This window comes from Orcinus orca, chromosome 2 (assembly GCF_937001465.1).
Source record: "Orcinus orca chromosome 2, mOrcOrc1.1, whole genome shotgun sequence".
Classification (NCBI taxonomy): Eukaryota; Metazoa; Chordata; class Mammalia; order Artiodactyla; family Delphinidae; genus Orcinus; species Orcinus orca.
In genome coordinates, this window is record NC_064560.1 from 152,056,311 (window position 1) to 152,082,516 (window position 26,206).

Sequence of the window (26,206 nt, forward strand, 5' to 3'; positions counted from 1 at the left end):
AACTAAAAGCATAGGAGAAAACACCTCTACTTGATTAGAGTCAAGAGCCATAACTTATTTATAAGGGTGGCATAAATGTTTCATTTCTTTTCTCAAAGTGTGCATGTGTATTTCCTGAGAAGGCAGGCTATGAACAACCTCATAAGGAGGTGATTGTTTTCTTCATTTTTGCCCAAGTACAATGTTCACCTAAAGCAGTTAGAAGTCAGTTATGCCTACCTTGTTAAAATAAACAAGTGTCTGTGGCTTAAGGAAAAAAAAACCCCACATTCCTGAGCTCAAGAGAGTTACTTTTTTAAAAAATCAAAGATTCCTATTATTTATAAGGATGTTTTTGTGTCCTCTGGTAGGAATTTGTAATGACTTACTACTTAAAGACTTGAGTGGTTTCTGCTCCATTTGCATTTTGTAAATAAAATAAGGACTGTATTCAGGGAAAAAAACCACAGAACAAAAGCAAATTATATCAGCCTGCGTTGATCGCTCAGGAAAGACTAGTTTTGGAATAAGCACATCAACATGACCACGTTTTCCTTCTCTTAGAATAAAACTTTATTTTCCTCCAATTACTGGCAATTTCCGACCCAGATAAAGCAGACAAATGCAGTTTGCATGATTCTCTTGTATTTCAGGATACTAAACAATAACATTAACAACCAGCACGTAGGTTAAGTGTTTTCTGTGTCTCAGGCTCTGTTCTAAGCACTTTACATATATTTACTCATTGACTCTCCACAACAACCTTATCTGGTGGGTACTCTTATTTTTGCTATCTCATAGGTGAGGAATTGAAACACCCACAGATTAAGTGATGTGCTCATGGCCACACAGCTAGTAAATGGTGAAGCAGTATTTGAACCCAGGCACTCCTCCGCTAAGTTCTCTTCAGTCACTCACCCTGCACTGCTGCCCATATTCATTTCTCATCTGTGTCAGCCTTTCTTCTTGCAAAAAGAATTCAGCACTACTGGGATCAAGGTCACCAAACTAGAAAATGAAAAGGGCAAAGTTGTCATTTTTTCCAAGTGTCCTTCTTTGACCTATAATGTACCAAAGACCCAAGTTTCTGGTGTTCACCCAGTGTTTGGAGTATGAAAGGAATGTGACATTTACGCAGAAACACCATCAATTAGATGATGGGGAGAAGATTCTAGAGTGATGTGTTCAGTCAAAGCAGAGATTGTTTCTCAGTGCCACGCCATGTTTCCCTCGTATAAATTAAATCCCTGCAAAAATGACAGCTTCCTTTAGTCACATAAATAATTCCATAAAAGAAATTTTCTTGGTGGCATAGCTTCTGCTCTTTTGAGTGAACTACACTTTGGGGCTACATATCAGGAAATCAAATTTAAAGACTTACCTTTTCTGCCAAAACATTTTCCAAATTTCGCTTAAGTTTGTTTGTCAGATTCTCATACTCTGCCAACTTCTCTGCATTTTCCAGAAGCTCATTTTCTAGACGACTGTTTTCCTGAAGAAATTTGGGGAAATTAAGTGGGCACAGATTAAGAAATAAACTGTTGTACCATTTTATAGCACACATACATCAATGCTCTAGATTGAGAAAATGTGTTCATCTTGAAAGTTTCAGTACATTAGAGCAGAAAAAGTAAATATTAAAAAACTGATATCTATCTTATAACCTCAAAGCATGCCTCCTGGAGGCATGCTTTTCTTGATCCTACAGAACCATGCTGCCCAACAGTGGTCACAAGCAGTCACAGGTAACTATGGAGCACCTGAAATGTATACAGCACAAACTGAGATGTGCTGTGAATATAAAATATTCACCAGATACTGAAGAGTTAGAACAAAAACACAGTAATAATTTCTGTAGATGAATTACAAGTCAAAAAGATACTGTTTTGGAGATATTAGATTAAATAAAAATGATTTAAAATGAAATTCACCTGTTTCTTTTTACCTTTTAATGTGCCTGTTTGAAAATTTGAAATTACATATATGGCTTGCATTGTATTTCCAATTCGACAGCATTGCAGTAGAAAATTTAATGACGTGAAAAACATTCTCAATAAACTGTCAGATGAAAGACTGGTTGCAGAATACCTTGTTCATCTGACAGCAAAAGAGAACTCAAAAAAACTCTAAAAAGTAGGATAGCTCTAACAATTTTCATTTAATGATGATATAGATATGTTATATTTAATTTGCAATTTTATTTTGGTTTAAAGATGTAAAAGCTATACATACAGGTTTTTCATAATTTTTATTTTGAATTATTATAATAAAATAACATATCAACCAAAGTCCACAAAAGGTGGGGTTTTTCTGTATATAAAACACTTGTAAGATTTCCACCCACATTTGTTAAAAAAATAAATGTGCCATTTGACATATTTTCTATTCCAATGCTATAGGATAATTGGAAGAACATTATTTTCAAAGTATATTTTGCCAAAAGAATATAGAGCCAATATATCTTAAATACATTCTTGTTCACACCCTCACACAGTAACATGGAGTGAAAAAGAATGTGCCTGAAGTGTTTTTGAAAAGTACTACCTTCCCCCAAAATGCAAGTTCTACAACTCTAATCTTCCAAAGTGTGTCTAAATTTAGATGTTAAAACCATCAGGAGCAGGGCTTCCCTGGTGGCGCAGTGGTTGAGAGTCCGCCTGCCGATGCAGGGGACACGGGTTCGTGCCCCGGTCCGGGAAGATCCCACATGCCGCGGAGCGGCTGGGCCCATGAGCCATGTCCGCTGAGCCTGCGCGTCCGGAGCCTGTGCTCCGCAACGGGAGAGGCCACAACAGTGAGAGACCCACGTACCGCAAAAAAAAAAAAAAACAACCGATCAAGAGCAACTATCGGGCCTGTGTTGATGCTCTGGAAACTGACAAATCAGCTTCTGTTGCTGACCACAGGGAACACACAATCGGGACCACGGCCGGGGAGGCAGATATGGATACAATTATCTATGATGTGATAGAAAATATGCTATCTTCTGGCAAGAAAAAAAAAAAGTGTAATGGGAATGAAAAAGTAGTTTGGCCTGCAGTGTTGGAGAAAGCAGTGAAGGAGCCTAAAAGCTTACTGAGGAACTGAGACAGCTGATGGCAGGTGCAGCAGGGTTGAGGGCATGGCCCTGGGGGTTGCTGGCAGGATCTGAGGTTAGAAAGGCATGAGGACAAGCTCCCTTTCAGGGCCCTTCAGTGCTGCCATGTTGCACTTTTACAGAGGGAACAGCATGATTTTAAGTGTTCTTAAGTAAGGTAACTCCGGTGACAATATGGAGGTTGGACAGATGGAAAAAAGGATGCACGTAGGTCAGCTGAGAAATTGTGACGAATTGTGCACCTCTTCAGAGGCTGTGGAAATGGAGAGATGGGATAAATCTGAGAAGCATTTCAGAGCATCAACGGGACTCAGAAACTGATAATCAAGGATGACTGAGGACTTTAGCTTCTATGACTTTCAGCACAGGTGGTGATGTAGATTAGGGAGAAAATTCCAGAGAGGAAGCAGTTTGATGGTTAGGAAGTGAGAATTAGCTCAGTTTTTGATGTGTGGAGTTTCAGGAACCTTTTATAACTTCAACAGTAGTGAATATTCCATAGGTACTTATTACCTTCTAGATACTGTAATATGTAGCAACTCATTTAATCTCCATATCAATGCTATGGGGGTAGGTATTACGATGGTGCCTCTTTTGTGCATTAAGAAACAGGTTTGAGTAACTTGATCAAGGTTTTCTGTAAGTAGTGGTATCCAGATTGGGACCAGGCAGTCTTGAGGCCAGACCCCCTCCTACCCTGCCCACCCTTTATCTCTAGATAACACTGTACCATATTATCTGGTGTCAGAGTCCAATAAAGAGAAGGATCACTTCCTCTACAGAGGCACAGGGAAGGACAGGAGGATGTATAAGGGAAAAGGTACATTTGGAAGCAAAGAAACAAAGCTGATGGCCTCTGTGTGGCAGGAAATAAAGTCATCTGCTAAGAATGAGGAAGGGGGAGTGCAAGGAAGGAACAGAGCATCAACCAGGAGCCAAACAGCCCTGAGGACCCAGTGCAACTTCAGGGGGTAAGAACAAGATACGCTGTTGGCAAACCAGAAGCCTAGACACCCCTGAAATCTAGCTCCCAGTGGGGGCTCTACCATGTCCGGTCATGACCCAGCTGGGCAGACTTATGAGCCCCGTGCAGACCTGTCCTCTTACAGAGCCGTGGTTTTCCATGTGTATTCCCAGCAGGGACACAGACTGTACAACCAATAGGATAATTACCTTTAAAGAGAGGGCAAGGCGGTCCCGGGTGTAATTCTCTTCTGTTTTTGCCTTTTCAATTTCCTGCTCAAGTTCCAAACGCTGCTTGCCCACCTGTTGTAGGATCTGTTCTCTCTCCTTTCGAAGCTCATTCTTTAAGGCTGCTATTCGTTCCTTGTACTCTTCATCCAGTTTCCTGTGAGGAGGAAAGACTGACAAGCTGCCATCAGATCCCTCAGAGGTCCCTACGTGGATCCGCCAAAAATGGAAACACAGAGTCACAGACATGGGAAGCTGCTTGAGAAAGTGTCTAGTGAATCCTGCTTTCCTTGAGGCTTGGCCACACCTAAGTCACTCCGGCCAGGTGTGGCCAAGCGGGCAGGCAGGCTGAGCCCCACTGCCCTGGGCCAGGGCAGTGGGAAAGGAGGGTCCTGGCCCAGCCAGTCGTACCTGAGGTTGTACTCATTCCGCCGCTCTATGGCTGCGTGGTGATCGTCCACCTCTGAGGCCATTAGAGACTTGAGCTTCTCAGCTTTTTCCAGATCTGACCGTAGCTTCTCTTTTTCTCTGACCACTTGATCAACTTGCTCCCTAGAATCAGAAAGAAACCAAGTATGAGGGAAACTGTTTATAAGCAACAAGTAGACCCCAAAAAGCTCTCCTCTGGCTTGCTTCAATACAAACACAAAACCAAGACAACCAAAACCCTTCAAAAACACACAGACATTCCACACAGACATTGAAGAGACATTCCTCTTCAACAGACTACATGCAAATCTAAGCTCTACCTCATTTTCACAGAAGTGAGATGATAGGCGATTAGCCACAACTGCGTACAGGATGGAAGAATGTATGCCACAGGCATCTGAATGACTTGCTCGACAAGTAGGAAAGGGAATAGAGCAGGTGAACCTTCTGCTTAACTCACAGCAAATGCCGGATCTCAGCCTTAAAGCTGGCCAGAGCTGCCTGGTGAATGCTGTTCTTGGTAACCAAAAGTTCATTTTCAAGAGCCAGCGTCAGTTCTGTCAAATTAACATTTCCATCAAGGCTGAAATCCAAGGCCTAGAAATCAGAACAAGTTCAAGACAATCACAAGTTCTATCCTGTGAAAGCAGAAAATGTGAAGCTGAATTTACAGTCTCCAGGCTGGAGGCTTACATTTCTTTAGTGATTGCTTAGAAACAATATTCAATCCACAGCATAACTAAGCTCTCTCTAAGAAAAACATAACGTGATTATTTGCATGTTTAAAAAAATTGCTATCTGGCACTGTAAATAAACACCACGGTAAAACTCTAATCTTTACCAACCAGAGATCAGCTAAGAAATTTCTTATCAATAATTTAGGGGTTAAAAACATGGAAAGAGGTTATCGATAATCCTGGTTGAAGTGGGTAGGAAAAGTTACCTCTTACGTCTGAGATCTTGTGAATAGAAGAATCATTAAGGAGAAATCGAATCAAATCACAGTTTCAAAAAAATGGAATTTTTTAACCCTGCCCCAATTCGTCATTTTTCTCTCATTTTAGCTGCCACACCTTCAGGATCTCCTGGCTGTTCTCAATGCCCTCTTCATGCCAGGTGTCAAGTATTCTCTCCACTGATGCATAGCCCATCCCATCATCCAGGCAGGAGAAGACCCGAAAGCCAATGGTACTTGTCATCGCAGACGGGGTTGTGGTCCGTCGTCCACTCTCATCGAAAGACTGGAAGAAGAAAGAGACTTAAGCAAGCTCAGGAATTGCAACATGGTGTTGGTCAAGACCAAAACTGGTCAGTCCTGACCACAAGGAGCAGAAGGCGTTTCTCTCTAATTTATACTGCTAGGATAAGAAGTCACGCAGCCCCTTTGATCTCCCTTTCCTAAGTCAGCCTAGAATGCAAAGCTTATCAACAGTTGACCTGGCCGAGAGTTCCTTCATACAGATGAAATGTGCCTCTACTTAACACCAGGTTTCTTCTGACCTACAGCCAACAAGAAGGGGCATAATTAGTGGTCTTCCTACTGTAATTTATGGTCATTTCTCAAACCCAGCTTTTCCTTCCCCAATGGTTCAGTCTTTCTTTACTACTCTTCTTTTGCCTCTCTTTCTCCTCAGTATTTTTCTTTAGACAGCAGATTAATTCATTAGAAATTATTCAAATGGATTTTAACTTCTACTCACAAAGAAACCACTTCCTATTTCTTACCTGCATGGAGAGGTGCCTTTTCAATTGTCTATATGGGGTAGATGCTGATGGGGTAAGGGATTTTCCATTTTTGAACAAGCCGTAGAAAAAATCTTCTACACTCATCGTACCATCAGGATCAAGATTATGGAAGACTTCTTCAAGCATCTAGAAAAGGGCAACCATATATTTTAACTATTTCACTCAAAAAACCCCAAAGGCCCAGAGTACACTTCCAGCCAACAGAACTTGGCACCACTCTTGATCCCAGGACTCCAGAAATATAACATGTCCCTTTATTCTCACTTGACTGAATTTTTTTCCTTTCTAGTAATATGTCCTTCCCCCTCACATAAACTAAATAAAATTCATTTTCAACACCTTCATAGTTTTATGCAATTTAGCATTTAACTGTTTTCTCTTTTGCTCATACTGTTAGAACGGGTAATCTTTAATGTTACTACACGTTATTCTTGCGAATTAAAGAATTACTTAAAAATATAAAGATATAGCGTCCCAGTGTTGTAACAACAGAAAATAGTTAGACGTTCATTAAGCCGTTATATTACGGTGACTCCACATGATATTTTGCTGATATTGAATTTTGGAAATTGGTACGTCAGCACGGCAGAATTGGGTCTGGGACAGATGGCAATGATCTAATAGTTGGGGTCTGAAACCCATGACTTGGGATTTAGAACATTACTTGGAACAGCACTGCGTGTTTGGGGTCTGTATTTCTTTTAATGCTTTAGCACAGGAGAAGTGAGGACTGGATAGGAAGGATTTCATGTGTATGCAATAGAAGGGTCCCTCCAAGAGATGTAAAGAGAAGGGAATTTTGCCTGACTACTTTGCACCCTGTGACAGTAATCAAGTAGTCCTCACCACATACAGTCCCTTCTAGAGGCTTGCCTAGGAGATGGTTTGTTCCCCAGCTTAACAGAGGAATGGAAAAGGGAATAAGCAGCATGAATCGTGGATACCGCAAAACAGGGAGGGAAGGCGAAGACCTCCACCCTCACAGTCGGCTTCCTCTTTATTTGGGGGGCTAAAATTTTTCTATAGGACATGCCCCCAGTGTACAAAATAGAAATCACCTGAGAATCCTGTTAAAATGCAGACTCTGATGTAGTTAAATCTGGGGGTAGGGCCTAAGATTCTGCATTTCTAACAAGGTGATGCCCAGTTTGCTGAGTGGCAAGGAATAGAACAAGCAACAAACTTACTCTTGTTGCATTTGAGCCTACACCTGGTTCCATTCTAACAAAGGCCTCTTTGTAACAAATCCTCAAATTTTCAATATTCACTTCTTAAGTCCGGACTATGGCTAGGACTCCTGTCATCTCATAATTGTTGATTTTATCCTTCATCTAAGTGCCTGAGGCATTTCTTTTATCCAATGCTTCTTTTTCCAATTCATACCCAATAGGAAACATCTGTCTCTATTCTTGTTTTTATACCACTTCCTCTGGAGAGGACTCTGAAACAAGAAAATCATTCTAAAGAGTGGAAATCTTGGGAAGAAGCAACAGTTCCTAATAGAGAAGCATATGATGAAACAGATGGAAAGGTATTTGGGGCAAAATTCTGAAGTTGCCAAGCTCCCTTAGCTTCTCCGTCTGGTTCTTATCAACCAAAAGAACACTTTCTTAGAGGACTAGGCTTTCAGGACTGTCAAACCAGAAGTCACAGAAAAATCCAAGGGTGCTGACTGAAGTGAATCAGCATATTTGGCTCTAACCTTAGCTCCACGTGGGTTGGCCCTGTGACCTTGGCCAAATCAATGCACAGCTTCCTGACTGCTTAAACACCCATCACCTGATCCATCTGAAGTGGTGGAGTAAGTAAATCCCGCCAGTTACTGTACGTGGGGGAGTGGACAAGTAGTGAATAAAGGGATGTGGATTCAGAAGAGGGTGGATGGGCAGGGCTGGGCTGACAAGAATACAAGTCAGTGGGCAACTAGGGCACCGCCTGCAGTCTGTGCAGGAGCTGAATCTAGAACCCTGAGGACATTCTTACTCCCCATCACCAGCCAGGTCTTTGGATGGTTGATTTCCCAATGTGTAAGTTGGGAAATAATGCACTAGAATAGGGATCACAAATACCTCAAGGGGCCAGGAAGGTGATGTAAATAAATGAGGCAGGATGGTCTTGAGACATTAGGAAGTGGTGCCTTTTAAACCAGCGAACGGAACACGAGTGCATGCCCTGTCCAAAGGGGCTAGCTGCTTCTCACTGCCAGCAAAATGGAGCCAAATCTTCTGATTTTTAGAAAAATCTCCTGATTTTAAAAAGTATAGCAAAAAATTCAATTTTTAAACATTGGGTAGGCGACGTAGCCCTGAGGTCATATTTGGCAGCTAGGGTGACAGTTTGCCATCCCTGCCCTACAGTCGTCCTTGCTTCTGGAAAGCAGGGCACTAGTTTTAGCCTTAAGACAGTGAATCTAGTTTCCCTTCATGATGATGGCAACAGGCAGCAGTGATCTCTTTCTTTATCTATAAAATGAGGGGTGACTAGATCTAAAATTGCTTTCAGTCGTAAAATTCTAGGATTCCAAGTTGTATGCTGATGAGATCATCTTGAACTTTCAGCTCCGCTGTGGTCTAGAGCTAGTAATGCAAAGTACTATAGTGTTTCATGATTTTGGTGGGGAGGAAAAACACTAAGTAAAAGCTACGTTCAATTAGCAATCCTTTACTCATCCTCACATCAGAAGAAAATAAATGTGCTGCTTCTTTTCCTGGGTTCTGGAGTCTCCACCACAGAAGAAAATGCAGCTCCCCACAAATAGCTAAGTTTATTCCAAGATTTGTTCTTAGATAAATAATCCAAGTTTGTGCAATATTTCTTGGCAGAACAACCCAAGGTTCTGCATACTGCGCTGGTTTATAATTTAGGAGGATGAATTTAATTTTATGACTCAACAGCCATACCTGAAAAATAAATGACGACTGAGCCATTGAAATGTAGTCAGAGGGTGTGCAATGGTCACATACACAAGGGAGAAGGGGGGGAAAGAACTTTTCTGCAAGCTACACTACTTGGAAGCTTTTGATAATAAACCTCTTTCTGGTTTAGGAAAATAATACCACTTATCCTCTGAGCAAGCAGATAACATGGTTTCAAATATCATTATAATCAAAGTTTCCCAAAGCTACAACTGTAGCCCTAACCTCTAAGTCCCTCCAATCCTTATTTTCAGCTCTTTGAAAGACATATCTTGGAATTAATTACATTCTTATGTTTCATGGCTGTTCACACACCCAGTCCTGCCACCCCTCTTAATTTTTTAGAAAACATGAAGTTCAGAATTTTACCGAGCAAGAGTCTTCCGGGGCCTCCTTCAGGACTCTTCTGTTGTACATTTTCAAAACCACCAACCTACCCTTTTCCCTTTCCTCATGACCAGATTATTGTGATGGCTCCTGGCTGGTCTCCTAATCTAAGGCTCTCTTTACACCACTATACCCCATAAAAGAAGTTCAGACCACCCTCTGAACTTCAGACCACCTTTCCTACGTATTATTACTTAATCTGCTTAAGAACCCAGGGGTGATACTGAGATCTTCTCTCCAACAAACTAAACTTATCAGCCTGGCCTTCAAAATATTCCAACTCAAATCTCCTGAACTCCCCTCTTCGTCCTTCCTCGACACCTTTCCCACATTTTGCTCCGTGAATGCCACATCTACACATAGATTGACATCATGCTACACTGAACTGGTGTCTGATAGTAATGTGGGGTAATGTGCTTAGCACAGTGAGGGGCACACAGTACGGGTTCAGTAAGTGTCAGCTATTGTCAGTTTTTCTTTTCCACAATACAACATGAGGTCCTCAGAGACAGGATCTTCATGGCTGGCTTCCCAGGAAAAAAAGAGAATGGAGTCTCTGTAACATGCTGCAGGAAACCGAAATATGGCTATTCCTAGCCTGTGGCCAGTTTAGCTTTTATCATGATTACTATTCCTGAATAAAAATATGATGCAAGGCTTACCTCTCCATCGACATTCTGCAAACCATACTGCTCACAGATGGAGATCAGCTTCTTCCGGTTTAGGTGACCATCACGGGTGATCCCCAAATCTTCACAAACCTCCTGCAGTTTCTCTTCTATCCAGTCTTGGGGAGGGGAAGGCCCACTTTGTGAGGCATTCAAATCATCTGGGTTCCAAAATCTTAACTGGCCTAAAATAAAAGCATACAGTGTGTTGTCCCTAAAGGAACTGAGAGCCTATTCTCAAAGAAAATGTGCTTTTTGAAAATAAATGCTATAATAAAGAGACTACAGATGTTGATTTGATTTGATCCTGAAGTTCAAATGAAGTGGAACCACTGGTTCTTAGGCTGCCAACTAGGGCCAACAGACACTTTTTTGTTCATTGGCAGCCATACCTATGTAAGAAATACCATCTCCTGTGCAGTAACGCCAAGGTTCTAGGCTCATTTTATTCCAAAGGAAAATATGCACAGGCTTAGGCTTTGGTGTGATCGGAAGGAAGGCTGGTTGAGAGCCATTCTAAGGAGCTTTATATGCCCTACCTCAGCTATAGCTACCAGACTTTATTATCTCCACTTTCTTTCTAGTCTAAGCTCTGCTTCTACTGCGAAGGAAATAATTTCATGATAAATATCATAACATGATTATAAAAGGCGAGATTAGCCTGTTTCCAAATCTTTACACATACGAATATTCTGACCTATAAGGATTCCAACTTGAAAGAATAAATGTTTGCCAGGGCAAGCTATTAATTACTGGTATATTAAGGATAAGTTCTATTTGAAGATTTAAGGATCAAACTACTTATTTAAAAATAAAAATTTATTTATCCTCTATTAAAAGTTCTCACTTCTAGTTAAAATTTACTTCCATATTAGAGATTCTGTAAAGTCATTACTTAAACATGAGCTAATTACTGACAAGATTGTGTGTGCCTGGAAGAACCTCAGAGAGTTGAGAAGAGCATTTAGTGCTACCCCTACTATTAATCAAAGACATTAAGCCCATCACCGCTGTGTCTTTACAGGTTGGAAACCTAGAGAACGTGAAATTACACTTAAGTACAGTTAATCCAGGGTAGGCTGTGAAGTGGGCTGAGGTTCCGTCAGCTGAACCACAGTGCCATCTGCTGGCCAGAAGATCAACGTGTTTTGATCTACCTTAAATACATCTGAAACTTGTCAAGGGATACATTTTTTTAAACATAAACTTATTTATTTATTTTGGCTGCGTTGGGTCTTCGTTGCTGCGCGCGGGCTTTCTCTAGTTGTGGCGAGCGGGGTCTACTCTTGGTTGTGGTGCGCAGGCTCCCCACTGCAGTGGCTTCTCTTGTTGCGGAGCACGGGCTCTAGAGCGCAGGCTCAGTAGCCGTGGCGCACGGGCTTAGTTGCTCCGCGGCATGTGGGATCTTCCCGGACCAGGGCTCGAACCCGTGTCCCCTGCACTGGCAGGCGGATTCTTAACCACTGCGCCACCAGGGAAGCCCTGTCAAGGGATACATTTTAATAGGTAACTATTTAGTTTTGGACTGTTCATAGATTAATGTGAAAGTCTATGTAAGAGAGTAATTAACCCATAAGTGAAATTCTACATCTTAGTTGCCACATCTTGCATGATGCTAAATGCAAGGATTTAAAACTATGAGCTCTCAACTGGGAATGAATTTTTTGTTGCTGTTGTTCTTCAGGTTATTTTTCAGTTGGCCTCCAGCAGGCAAGGTGGTTAGTAAGAAGGCAAGGGATGCAGGAAGGGGATGTGGAGAGTGCCCTGTGAATGGCAGCCCCTCCTTCCCAGGCAGGCCCCACGCACACTCAATTCCTACCTTCTGCTTCATACTCCTCGCTGCGCTGCGTCTTCCAGTTCTAGAGGAGGCAAGAGAAGATGAGTGCGTTTTAGAACTAATTCTGTTCTCCAAGACCCGATCACTCTCTGGCTCTGAAATCATCTGAGGGAGTCACATGATTCGGGACCCTTCAGTGCCTTCACAGTTCTGTATTTCACAGTTCTGTATTTCACTCAGAAAGATACTGAAGACAGCACCAGTTCAAAGCGTTCACCAAACTTTGCCACACTAAGCTGAAACCCCAGACTGACAGCACTGAGATAAATTATTCTTGCCACAGAGAGACATTAAAAAGGCTATAATTCAAAATATATTAGCTCACTACAACTCATTCAGATTACAACTGAAAGTCACTAATATACATGGTATATCTATGGAAGGTGAATTGGTGCACAGTGTGATTTTTTACTTGTTTGTGATTACAATTATATCAGGCTACATTTCCCCATAAAGACATATCTCAACCCTGATGGATGGATATGAGGTGTGAGGGTGGGGAGGGAGCAATGGAGGAAATAGCACTCTAGATTTTCTTACTATTGATTCTGGGCAGAATTCAATTGTTTTTACTTTTTTTATTTTTTAACATCTTTATTGGAGTATAATTGCTTTACAATGGTGTGTTAGTTTCTGCTGTATAACAAAGTGAATCAGCTATACGTATACATATATCCCCATATCTCCTCCCTCTTGTGTCTCCCTCCCACCCTCCCTATCCCACCCCTCTAGGTGGTCACAAAGCACCAAGCTGATCTCCCCGTGCTATGTGGCTGCTTCCCACTAGCTATCTGTTTTACATTTGGAAGTGTATATATGTCAATGCTACTCTCTCACTTCGTCCCAGCTCACCCTTCCCCCTCCCCGTGTCCTCAACTCCATTCTCTACATCTGCATCTTTATTCCTGTCCTACCCCTAGGTTCTTCAGAACCATTTATTTTTTAGGTTCCATATATACGTGTTAGCATACAGTATTTGTTTTTCTCTTTCTGACTCACTTCATTCTGTATGACAAACTCTAGGTCCTTCCACCACACTACAAATAACTCAATTTCATTTCTTTTTATGGGTGAGTAATATTCCATTGTGTATATGTGCCACATGTTCTTTATCCATTCATCTATCGATGGACACTTAGGTTGCTTCCATATCCTGGCTATTGTAAATAGAGCTGCAAAGAACATTGTGGTACATGACTTTTTTGGATTATGCTTTTCTCACAGTATATGCCCAGTAGTGGGATTGCTGGGTCATATAGTAGTTTTATTTTTAGTTTCTTAAGGAACCTCCATACTGTTCTCCATAGTGGCTGTATCAATTTACATTCCCACCAACAGTGCAAGAGGGTTCCCTTTTCTCCACACCCTCTCCAGCATTTACTGTTTGTAGATTTTTTGATGATGGCCATTCTGACTGGTGTGAGGTGATATCTCATTGTAATTTTGATTTGCATTTCTCTAATGATAAGTGATATTGAGCATCCTTTCATGTGTTTGTTGGCATTCTGTATATCTTCTTTGGAGAAATATCTGTTTAGGTCTTCTGCCCATTTTCGGATTAGGTTGTTTGTTTTTTTGATATTGAGCTGCATGAGCTGCTTGTATATTTTGGAGATTAATGCTTTGTCAGTTGCTTCATTTGCAAATATTTTCTCCCATTCTGAGGACTGTCTTTTCGTCTTGTTTATGGTTTCCCTTGCTGTGCAAAAGCTTTTAAGTTTCATTACGTCCCGTTTGTTTATCTTTGTTTTTATTTCCATTTCTCTAGGAGGATCTTGCTGTGATTTATATCAAAGAATGTTCTGCCTATGTTTTCCTTTAAGAGTTTAATAGTGTCTGGCCTTACACTTAGGTCTTTAATCCATTTTGAGTTTACTGTTTGTGTATGGTGTTAGGGAGTGTTCTAATATCATTCTTTTACATGTAGCTGTCCAGTTTTCCCAGCACCACTTATTGAAGAGGCTGTCTTTTCTCCATTGTATATTCTTGCCTCCTTTATCAAAGATAAGGTGACCATACGTGTGTAGGTTTATCTCTGGGCTTTCTAACCTGTTCCACTGATCTGTATTTCTTTTTTTTTTTTTGCCAGTACCATACTGTCTTGATTACGGTAGCTTTGTAGTATAGTCTGAAGTCAGGGAGTCTGACTTCTCCAGCTCTGTTTTTCTTTCTCAAGATTGCTTTGGCTATTTGGGGTCTTCTGTGTTTCCATACAAATTGTGCAGTTTTTTGTTCTACTTCTGTGAAAAATGCCATTGGTAGTTTGATAGGAATTGCACTGAATCTGTAGATTGCTTTGGGTAGTATAGTCATTTTCACAATGTTGATTCTTCCAATCCAAGAACACGGTATATCTCTCCATCTGTTTGTATCATCTTTAATTTCTTTCTTCAGTGTCTTATAGTTTTGTGCATACAGGTCTTTTGTCTCCTTAGGTAGGTTTATTCCTAGATATTTTATTCTGTTTGTTGCAATGGTAAATAAGAGTGTTTCCTTAATTTCTCTTTCAGATTTTTCATCATTACTGTATAGAAATGCAAGAGATTTCTGTGCATTAATTTTGTATCCTGCAACTCTACCACACTCATTGATTAGCTCTAGTAGTTTTCTGGTAGCATCTTTAGGATTCTCTATGTACAGTATCATGTCATCTGCAAACAGTGACAGTTTTACTTCTTCTTTTCCAATCTGGATTCCTTTTATTTCTTTTTCTTCTCTGATTGTTGGGGCTAAAATTTCCAAAACTATGCTGAATAATAGTGGTGAGAGTGGGCAACCTTGTCTTGTTCCTGATCTTAGAGGAAATGGTTTCAGTTTTTCACCACTGAGAACAATGTTGGCTGTGGGTTTGTCATATATGGCCTTTATTATGCTGAGGTAAGTTCCCTCTATGCCTACTTTCTGGAGGGTTTTTATCATAAATGGGTGTTGAATTTTGTCAAAAGCTTTTCTGCATCTATTGAGATGATTATATTGTTTTTCACCTTCAATTTGTTAATATGGTGTATCACATTGATTGATTTGCATATACTGAAGAATCCTGCATTCCTGGGATAAACCCCACTTGATCATGGTGTATGATCCTTTTAATGTGCTGTTGGATTCTGTTTGCTAGTATTTTGCTGAGGATTTTTGCATCTATGTTCATCAGTGATACTGGCCTGTAGTTTTCTTTCTTTGTGACATCTTTGTCTGGTTTTGGTATCAGGGTGATGGTGGCTTCGTAGAATGAGTTTGGGAGTATTCCTCCCTCTGCTATATTTTGGACGAGTTTTAGAAGGATAGGTTTTAGCTCTTCTCTAAATGTTTGATAGAATGCGCCTGTGAACCCATCTGACCCTGGATTTTTGTTTGTTGGAAGATTTTTTATCACAGTTTCAATTTCAGTGCTTCTGATTGGTCTGTTTATATTTTCTATTTCTTCCTGGTTCTGTCTCAGAAGGTTGTGCTTTTCTAAGAATTTGTCCATTTCTTCCAGGTTGTCCATTTTATTGGCATACAGTTGCTTGTAGTAATCTCTCATGATCCTTTGTATTTCTGCAGTGTCAGGTGTTACTTCTCCTTTTTCATTTCTAATTCTATTGGTTTGAGTCTTCACCCTTTTTTTTCTTAATGAGTCTGGCTAATGGTTTATCAATTTTGTTTATCTTCTTAAAGAACTAGCTTTTAGTTTTACTGATCTTTGCTATTGTTTTTTCGTTTCTTTTTCATTTATTTCTAATCTGATCTTTATGATTTCTTTCCTTCTGGTAACTCTGGGTTTTCTTTTGTTCTTCTTTCTCTAATTGCTTTAGGTTTAAAGTCAGGCCATTTATTTGAGACGTTTCTTGTTTCTTGAGATAGGACTGTATTGCTATAAACTTCCCTCTTAGAACTGTTTTTGCTGCATCCCATAGGTTTTGGGTTGTCGTGTCTCCATTGTCATTTGTTTCTAGGTATTTTTTGATTTCCTCTTTGATTTCTTCAGTGATCACTTGGTTATTAAGTAGTGTATTGTTTAGCCTCCATGTGTTTGTATTTTTTACAGTTTTTTTCCTGTAATTGATATCTAGTCTCACAGTGTTGTGGTTGGAAAAGATACTTCATACGATTTCAATTTTCTTAAATTTACCAAGGCTTGATTTGTGACCCAAGATATGATCTATCCTGGAGAATGTTCCATGAGCACTTGAGAAGAAAGTGTATTCTGTTGTTTTTCGATGGAATGTCCTATAAATATCAATTAAGTCCATCTCGTTTAATGTGTCATTTAAAGCTTGTGTTTCCTTATTTATTTTCATTTGGATGAAATAGTGAAAGTGGGGTGTTAAAGTCCCCTACTATGATTGTGTTCCTGTCAATTTCCCCTTTTATGGCTGTTAGCATTTGCCTTATAAATTGCGGTGCTCCTATGTTGGGTGCATAAATATTTACAATTGTTATATCTTCTTCTTGGATTGATTGATCCCTTGGTCATTATGTAGCGTCCTTTGTCTCCTGTAATAGTCTTTATTTTAAAGTCTATTATGTCTGATATGAGAATTGCTACTCCAGCTTTCTCTTGATTCCCATTTACATGGGATATCTTTTTCCATCCCCTCACTTTCAGTCTGTATGTGTCCCTAGGTCTGAAGTGGGTTTCTTGTAGACAGCATATATACGGGTCTTGTTTTTGTATCCATTCAGCCAGTCTATGTCTTTTGGTTGGAGCATTTATCCATTTACATTCAAGGTAGTTATTCATATGTATGTTCCTATTACCATTTTCTTAATTGTTTTGGGTTTGTTATTGTAGGTCTTTTCCTTCTCTTGTGTTTCCTGCCTAGAGAAGTTCCTTTAGCATTTGTTCTAAAGCTGGTTTCATGGTGCTGAGTTCTCTTAGCTTTTGCTTGTCTGTAAAGGTTTTAATTTCTCCGTTGAATCTGAATGAGATCCTTGCTGGGTAGAGTAATCTTGGTTGTAGATTCTTCCCTTTCATCACTTTAAAGTATGTCCTGCCACTCCTTTCTGGCTTGCAGTTTCTGCTGAAAGATCAGTTGTTAACCTTATGAGGATTCCTTTGTATGTTATTTGTTGCTTTTCCCTTGCTGCTTTTAATATTTTTCCTTTGTATTTAATTTTTGATAGTTTGATTAATATGTGTCTTGGCGTGTTTCTCCTTAGATTTATCCTGTATGGGACTCTCTGTGCTTCCTGGACTTGATTGTCTATTTCCTTTCCCATATTAGGGAAGTTTTCAACTATAATCTCTTCAAATATTTTCTCAGTCCCTTTTCTTTTCTCTTCTTCTTCTGGGACCCCTATAATTTGAATGTTGATGCGTTTAATGTTGTCCCAGAGGTCTCTGAGACTGTCCTCAATTGTTTTCATTCTTTTTTCTTTATTCTGCTCTGTGGTAGTTATTTCCACTATTTTATCTTCTAGGTCACTTATCCATTCTTTTGCCTCAGTTATTCTGCTATTGATTCCTCCCAGAGAATTTTAAATTTCATTTATTGTGTTGTTCATCATTGTTTGTTTGCTGTTTAGTTTTTCTAGGTCCTTGTTAAACGTTTCTTGTATTTTTTCCATTCCATTTCCAAGATTTTGGATCATCTTTACTATCATTATTCTGAATTCTTTTTCAGGTAGGCTACCTATTTCCTCTTCATTTGTTTGGTCTGGTGGGTTCTTACCCTGCTCCTTCATCTGGTGTGTATTTCTCTGTCTTCTCATTTTGCTTAACTTCCTGTGTTTGGGGTGTCCTTTTCACAGGCTGCAGGTTCGTAGTTCCTGTTGTTTTTGGTGTCTGCCCCCAGTGGGTAAGGCTGGTTCAGTGTGTTGTGTAGGCTTTCTGGTGGAGGGAACTGATGCCTGTGTTCTGGTGGATGAGACTGGATCTTGTATTTCTGGTGGGCAGGACCGCCTCCGGTGGTGTGTTTTGGGGGATCTGTGAATTTATTATGATTTTAGGCAGCCTCTCTGCTAATGGGCTGGGTTGTGTTCCTGTCTTGCTATTGTTTGGCATAGGGTGTCCAGCACTGGAGCTTTCTGGTTGTTGTGTGGAGCTGGGTCTTAGCGTTGAGATGGAGATCTCTGGGAGAGCTTTTGCTGTTTGGTATTACATGGGGCTGGGAGGCCTCTGGTGGACCAATGTCCTGAACTCGGCTCTCCCACCTCAGAGGCTCAGGCCTGACACCCAGCCGGAGCACCAAGACTCTGTCAGCCACTTGGCCAGGTATGTGGGGAGTTTCCTGCCTTTGGGGAAGTCTGAGGTCTTCTGCCAGCATTCAGTAGGTGTTCTGTAGGAGTTGTTCCATGTGTAGATGTATTTATGATGTATTTGTGGGAAGGAAGGTGATCTCCACGTCTTACTCCTCCACCATCTTGAAGGTCCCCTCCTGTTTTTATTTTTAAAGTTTAAGTCAATAAAACCCCACTAATAAAAGCATCCTGTCTGTCCCTCCACATTTATTTCCTCACCCAACAGAGCAAATGACTGAAATGCTCGTACTACTTTGGCACCCAAAATGGTGAAAATTCAGTATTCAATATATAAGTTGGAAACACCCTAAAATGAAATCCATTCGGTCAGTCCACCTAACACAAATAAAATAGTGGTGTTGGGAAAGTTGGACAGCTACATGTAAATCAATGAAATTAGAACACACCCTCAAACCATCCACAAAAATAAACTGAAAATGGCTTAAAGAGTTAAACATAAAACATGACACCATAAAACTCCTAGAAGAGAGCATAGGCAAAATATTCTCTGACATAAATTGTACCAATGTTTTCTTAGGTCAGTCTCCCAGGGCAATAGAAATGAAAACAAAAATAAACAAATGGGACCTAATCAAACGTACAGGCTTTTGCACAGCAAAGGAAACCATAAAAACAACAACAAAAACAAAAACAAAAATGAAAAGACAACCTATGGAATGAGAGAAAATATTTGCAAATGATGCAACAGACAAGGGCTTAATCTCCAAGATATACAAACAGCTCATACAACTCAACAACAGAAAAACAACCCAATTGAAAAATGGGCTGAAGACCTTAATACACATTTCTCCAAAGAAGACATGCAGATGGCCAGTAGACACATGAAAAGATGCACACCATCACTAATTATTAGAGAAATGGAAATCAAAACTACAATGACCACCTCACACCAGTCAGAATGGCCATCATTAAAAAGTCTACACATAACAAATGCTAGAGAGAGTGTGGAGAAAAGAGAACACTCCTACACTATTGGTGGGAATGTAAGCTGGTGCAGCCACTATGGAAAACAGTGTGGAGGTTCCTCAGAAAACTAAAAATAGAATTACTATATGATCCAGCAATCCCACTCCTGGGCATATACCCAGACAAAACTATAATTCAAAAAGGTACATGCACCCTTATGTTCATAGCAGCACTATTCACAATAGCCAAAACATGAAAACAACCAAAATGTCCATTGACAGATGAATGGATAAAGAAGATGTGGTACATATATACAATGGAATACTACTCGGCCATAAAAAAGGGGGAGGGAAGGATTGGGAGTTTGGGATTAGCAGATGTAAACTATTATATATAGGATGGATAAACAACAAGGTCCTACTGTATAACACAGGGAACTATATTTAATATCCTGTGATAAACCATAATGGAAAAGAATGTTAAAAAAAGAATGTATGTGTATAACTGAGTCACTTTGCTGTACAGCAGAGATCAGCACAGCATTGTAGGTCAACCATGCTTCAATTAAAAAAAAATAATAAAGTTTTAAAGAAAACAAAAAAAATAGGTTTCTATCATCTAAGAACCATCAAGATAAAACCTACCAAATTACTAGTAGGGGATGATTTTTAACAGCACAAGCTGACATGAGAAATGGCAGGAGAATATGCATCACTGGACAAGCCCCTGCTGGGATACACAGCTGGAAAAATGCAAACACATACCTTCAAAAAATCCTTGGTAAGAAAGCAACAAGGTTATATTGCTACAGAAAAGTTTATTTCTTACATTTGCTCACCTACTTCTTGATTCATTTGAAACTAGTGAGCAATTAATTAGTTCAAAGGAGCAAGAGGCTCCAATATACTGTTTCCAACATCTCATGAGTTTATACAACTGGGTGCCTTATCTGATCCACTCTTCCCGGATGCCCTCTTGCCCTGATTCTCACCTCTAACTAGTAAGAAATCAAGGGTGGAAGCCAGACTGCCTGGCTCTGAATCCTGGCTTATTTACTGGGTTAAGCTTGGATAAGTTTCTTAACCTCTTTTGCCTCAGTTTCTCCATCTATAAAATGGGAATAAAGTAGTACATATTTCACAGAGCTGGGTAAAATGTTTAGAATTGTGCCTGGCACCTAATAAGCACTATAAATTTTGATATTATTTTTCTTGGACACATGTTTATGTAGTATATATTAAGTTTATATTTGCAGGTTTTTTTCATTACCATGTTCAAACTTAAAGCATTAATTTGAGTGACGCTGGGGAGTACCAGTTATTTATATAAATTTGTAAGAAAAGTGCCAAGTATCCAGCAGATATGCAAAGAATACAAACAGACAATTCACATAAGAGGCAACACAATTAAACAGATATGGGGAAAGGTTCATTTCAATAGCAATCAAAGAAGTATAAATTAAAACCAAGGAATCTTTTTGTTCCCATTAAATTAGCAAAGTATTTAAGAATATAACTCCTATTACCAACAAGGTTATGATTTAAAATAGGCCTGTTTATGTTACTGGTAACAATGTAAATGGATATTACCCTTTTAGTAAAGAAAATGGCTTTATGTATCAAGTCATGAAAATGTTCATGCTCTTTGATCCAGTTTCATATGATTTCTGATGGCAATAAAATCAAAGAAAGAAAAAAAGTATATATGTAAATATGTACATTTAGCACTTTTTGTAAAAGTACAGTACTGAAAACAATTTAAATATTCAATAATGGGGTATAAAGTATAATGATATGTCATAATGTAGTCGATAAAAGTATAATTATAAAACCATGTAGGAGCATGAAAAACATGAAATGTTAAATGAAAGACCACAACAAAAATGTCATCAACACTATGATTACCACTGGAAAAAAAATATTTATACAATTAGACAAAGACTGGAAGGAAACAAGAGACAATAAATAAATAAATAAATAAATAAATAAATATATATATACTTGGTTGAGGGAATATGGGAAACCATTTTATTTCCTTTACTGTTATAAATGTTGCTTATACCATATAAATAGGTACAACTTCACTATTTCTTTTGCCCACCTGCCCCTGAATTCTCACTAAATGAATTCCCTGTGACCTGGGGGTGGGGACAAAGGGAAACTTCTGTCCCCTTGGTAGGTACCACTCTGCTAGTCAGCCACGTCCTCCTGTACTGTGACCTGTGATGGAGAGACCATGCTTGGTGGGAGGTCCAGGCACTTTCAGGAGGGTGAAAGCTGCTCTGTGCCAATGCCTCCTAAACTTAGCAGAGTGTGGGAAGATCAAGGACACTCGTCTGAGACCTGCCTCAGGGACTGTGACCACAGCCATCCAAAGAGGTATTCTTCAGACAGCCTAACCCAATGGCGTCAGGTACAGCAGTTTAAGTGATTTCACACGAGCTCTTAGGGCAAGTAGTGGCAAGGTAAGGGATAACTTATTTTAACATCTCCAAGGGTAACGATTTCCCAAGCATTTCTCCATGGCCCTGTGTAAGAAGCCTAGATCCAGCTAAGACCAGCCCTGCTAGAAGGAGAAGCAAGCTTATGCTAAGGGCTACATTTTCATTCCAAGACCACTTCAACCGGAGATTGAGTTTGCCACCCAGATGTTTTGCTATGCTTCTTCCTAATCTCCCCCAAGGGCCTATTCCTTTAAGAAGGGGTAAGCACATGGGTGGCTGAATGTTTGTTATTAAATTGCATTTTCGGTGGGATGGGTGGTGGGTGGGAGCAGATTCAATTCACTCACAGCTCTTTTATTTTCATTCTCACTGCCTGGGGCCAGGAGTTCCAATTAAAAAGCAGGGGGAGAGGGAAGGGAAGGCAGGTTAGAAGGTTGGGAGGGGGCGGATTTGATCATTCGGCTACTGGAACACCACCAATAAAAGGAGGCATCACTCTGGAACAAGGTCTTTTAATTGCTGAGGGTTTACCCAGCACAGTGAAAGCCTGGCAGGTGGCCTCTGGACACAGATCAGCCGTGAGTACTGGAAGGGGGGCGATCACGAACATCTCCGGAAAAGTGGGAGAGGAAGGGGGTGGCAATTGCTGGGATGTGTTCTCCATACTATTCATAAAAGGAGAGTAAAAGGATTTTCAACTTCTTCCTTTGAAATCTTATGTAGCCTCTCACTGGAGAAAGAATGGATATGAATAAGTTTTTAAAAATCATTCAGCAATTCCTGACTCTGGAGGCAAAATGGTAGCCGGGGGAGATTGCCGGGGTTAAGTCTGGCCCTGCCACTTTGTGTGACCCCTCGACACCTTACTTCATCTGCCAAGTGGGAGTGACCCATCTGATAGGGACACGGAGGCATATGCCTGGCTCTTAGGAAATGTTAGCTCTTGTTATTATTTCAGCCAGAACAATGAAGTGGTTAAGGGTTTAGACTCCAGAGCCGGACTCTTCACTTACTGGCTGTGCAAGCTTGGGCAAGTTACTTAATCCCTGTGTGCCTCAGTTTCCTCGGGGTAAGTGAATAATACCTACCTACGAGGGTGTGCTAGTATTTGGAAAGCACTTGAAACAGTGCCTGCTGCGAATTAAGTGCTGTCTGTTAAGTAAATAAATTTTATAATTACTATTCCTACTACCTGGGTGTTCAACACTAGGACAAGGGCAGAGGAAAGAAACAGCAGACAGACCAGTGTCAGCTTTAAGAACAAACCCAGAATAAACTCTGTAGAAACTCCAGCTTTGAGTGTGTTAGTTCTGATGAAGAAATCAACTTTTGATTCAACGTAGGAGCAGGGCCTCCCCTGGGGCCCTCCGCGCTGTGGACAGTGTCCCCTGGGTGGCCACATCTGTCAGGGCCCACCATGCTATGTGTGCTGGCCAACAGGCCCCGTGAGAGCGGACAGAGGGGAGACGGTCAGAGGTTGCCCGGTCCTAAAAAGGCTGCTGCAGAAAGAAGTGCCCAGCACCGCCAGGTAGGCTGACAAAGGGAGTCCCACACACCGCCGCCGTGGGCTGTGTGTCTCAGTCACGCTGGCCACTGTGGTCAACTCTCGGGCTGTCCTACAGCTGGACGAGGGTGCCCTGCACCTGTGAGCTGCACTGCTTTCAGGAATGCTTTCTTTGGAGGGACACCTGCTTCGCTGGACAGCGGAACAGATGGCCCGAGCCTCTTGGATCCCGGGGCTTCCAGCCCCGAGGCCGGGCCAGCATCTGCAGACTGCGGGTCTGGTGCAGCCCCTTCCCACAAGAGCCCAGCCGCAGACCCACCAGCCATCTGCTCTGGCGCAGACCTTTGTGCCCCTCAGAATGTTCGGCTAATTAAAGCGATTACGGGGGGCGCACACGGGGCTATTCTTTCCCAGCAGAGGTTGCTGAACTGATCTCAGCAGCCTTAAGCAGATTTTTTTTTTTTTGTAAAAGGGAAAGTCTTGCAAGCCCAGAGAGAAGAGAAATTTATTAAAGCAACAAAGCTCCCCCAGCACACTGAGCCATGGTGTCCATTTTACAAGAGCAGCGCACTTAAGTAAGCACAGGAAGTCTCTGCAGAAAAACAGCATCAGTTTAGGAGATACTTATGATGGAAACCTTAGGACTTTTAAAAACACAGCATCTATCGCATATTTAACTAACAATCCTAAATACCGATAAAGCCCGTGCTCTGGGCAGGGAAGCTAAGTGCACCCAGCAAGGCTGGCTACTGTTTCTGCAGCGACACGCTTCTTAGGATTCATCTCCACCTCTCCCGCATCTGAAGGAAGGCAAAGGGGCGATGAAAGGAGGCCTGACAGCCCCGCTCCCAATCTCTCTATTCTGAACCCAGGGACAAGCTGCTCAGTTGCAGGGCTGTCATGACTAGAATGCAAATCAGTTCCTTTATCTTTAAAAGCAGTTAAAAGCTACAAGTAAGTGTTGGGGATAACAAGAATCAATGTATGACTTTTAAATGCACACACATTTAGATGAGTCCCCCTACGGTGCCAAACAGCCTTCAGTACTGCCAGTGTGAAGAGATGCTGAATTTCAAGAAATCTGAGCCTTAAGTCTCTTCTACCAAGGTTGGGGACTGGTTTTGTTTCACTGGATTTTAAAGTCCACTGGATTTTAAAGTCCTTAAAGGAAAGGGATTCTTTGATACATCTGCTTGTGGTATCCTGCTTATCAGAGTGGCTCTCAACAGATAGTGAATACTGCTCTCCTATTTGAAAAATACTTAATGGTATAGTTGGAAAATGTTACTATTATCATTAAAATTAACTTGTTAACTTTTGATGTGTTGTCGATTTTATTTTCTAGTTGGAAAATAAATATTAGAAATTGTTGACCTGCAAGGAGGTGAGAATGAGGGCTAGACTCCAAGGGAACTTCCTCTGGGGCCAAGACAGGAGGACTTAGCAGAACAGCAAAGGCTGAAAGTCTGAAAGCTGAATCTGTGTTAGAATGAAAACATCTTATTAGCTTTGAAGGGGCTTCTTTATATCACTTTCAAGTGATTTATAGTTGCTTCTTGAATGAGTGTTTCATCTCTGAGAATAGCCAGAGATGATCTAATAATACTCAAGAAATATAAAGGGAAACACTGGAATTCCATTAATAAAAAACCTATCCTGATGATGTCATATTATTTGATGGAAACGAATGGCATCAGTAATGAAATTGCTTACTTTGTCAAGGACTAGAACAAAAAATGTAACGGGCGAGTAATTGGAAAATAGGTGCATTTCAACTACAAAAGCTCTTAGAAAAACTTCTCTCAGTCATTAAGAAGTTTGCGCCAGAATGAAATCTTTACTCTATACAATGTAAATGAATAATTTATGAAGTTCAACCTCAAAGTTATGCATATATGAAAATGGAAATAAGGGGGACACAAGTCAGTTTCGCACTTCTGGAAGAAGATTGATTTTATGGAGGGCAGTAAAATCAGTTTGGGGGTTCTTTGTGTTTGTGTTTTTGTTTTTAAATAACGACCACTCATCCTCCTACCCTCACAGTCCGACACAAGGGCTTGGTTTGCTTGTCCATTCTCCGCTGAATGAAGCAATTGGCTTTAACTTTTCTCTCAGGTCCTCACTTAAACTGCATGGTTTTGGCTTACACTACTATTGTCTACAGTTGAAGAAATCATTGTTTAAAGCCTCTGGCTCTTGATAAGAATCTTACTAGACCCAATTTATTCCCTGTGGAGGAAAACAGTTAACAAGGTGTCCCCTGTTTTGAACAAGGGCAGAAAGCAAAGTGGCCCTGCCCCAATTGTATTCATTGTCAACCTTTCCTACCACGTCTGAGTAATACAGAATAAAACCAAGAATTAGTTTTGTTTTTGTCCCCAACTTCCAGCTACCCTTAGAAGAAACCCTTATAAAATTCAAGGTCAGTTCAGTAGCCACTGCATATATGCATATATGGGGGGCGGGAATATATACTCTTCAGAATCTAAAAACTCCAGAATGTGCCCTTTGTTAGTCTGGATTAATCCAGAATAGAATGTCTAACTGAATTGCCTTGAGTGAAAATGATCCCACAGACAAAGAAAAATCACCACTTTCCTTTCAATACCACCCCAGATGAGAGGTCAGACTCCCAAGGGATCCATTTGCCAGGTAAACACAGTAAATTGGAAGGTGAATGCACATTTCAGCCAGACAGTGGAACCCACCTGTCACTTGCGAACTAGCACATTTTGCTTCAGGGTTTCTAAATGAAATTCTGAAATACACATATTAGTGCTGAAAATTTAGCAAGATTACAGTGGTCTTTCCCTGTACAAAGGCTTTATGGCCTTGTAAAGTAAACTTGGTAGGGGAGACAC

At 40.6% G+C, this 26,206-nt stretch overlaps 1 protein-coding gene across 32 annotated transcripts in view; it reads right to left on the reverse strand.

Annotated features, from left to right (window-relative positions):
* NIN (ninein) overlaps positions 1–26,206 on the reverse strand; it is a 113,536-nt gene that overhangs the window by 51,296 nt on the left and 36,034 nt on the right. For all 32 annotated transcript variants that reach the window (XR_007475692.1, XR_007475691.1, XR_007475690.1 and 29 more), the window contains 9 exons: positions 12,232–12,271; positions 10,407–10,597; positions 6,422–6,568; positions 5,770–5,937; positions 5,157–5,293; positions 4,679–4,819; positions 4,250–4,424; positions 1,361–1,471; positions 898–987 (listed from right to left, as the gene is read on the reverse strand). Coding sequence is in view for 28 of the 32 variants with exons in the window: in XM_049706269.1 (XP_049562226.1) it covers positions 898–987; positions 1,361–1,471; positions 4,250–4,424; positions 4,679–4,819; positions 5,157–5,293; positions 5,770–5,937; positions 6,422–6,568; positions 10,407–10,597; positions 12,232–12,271 (1,200 nt within the window). In the remaining 4 variants the exon portion in view is untranslated. The remainder of the gene's footprint in view (positions 1–897; positions 988–1,360; positions 1,472–4,249; positions 4,425–4,678; positions 4,820–5,156; positions 5,294–5,769; positions 5,938–6,421; positions 6,569–10,406; positions 10,598–12,231; positions 12,272–26,206) is intronic.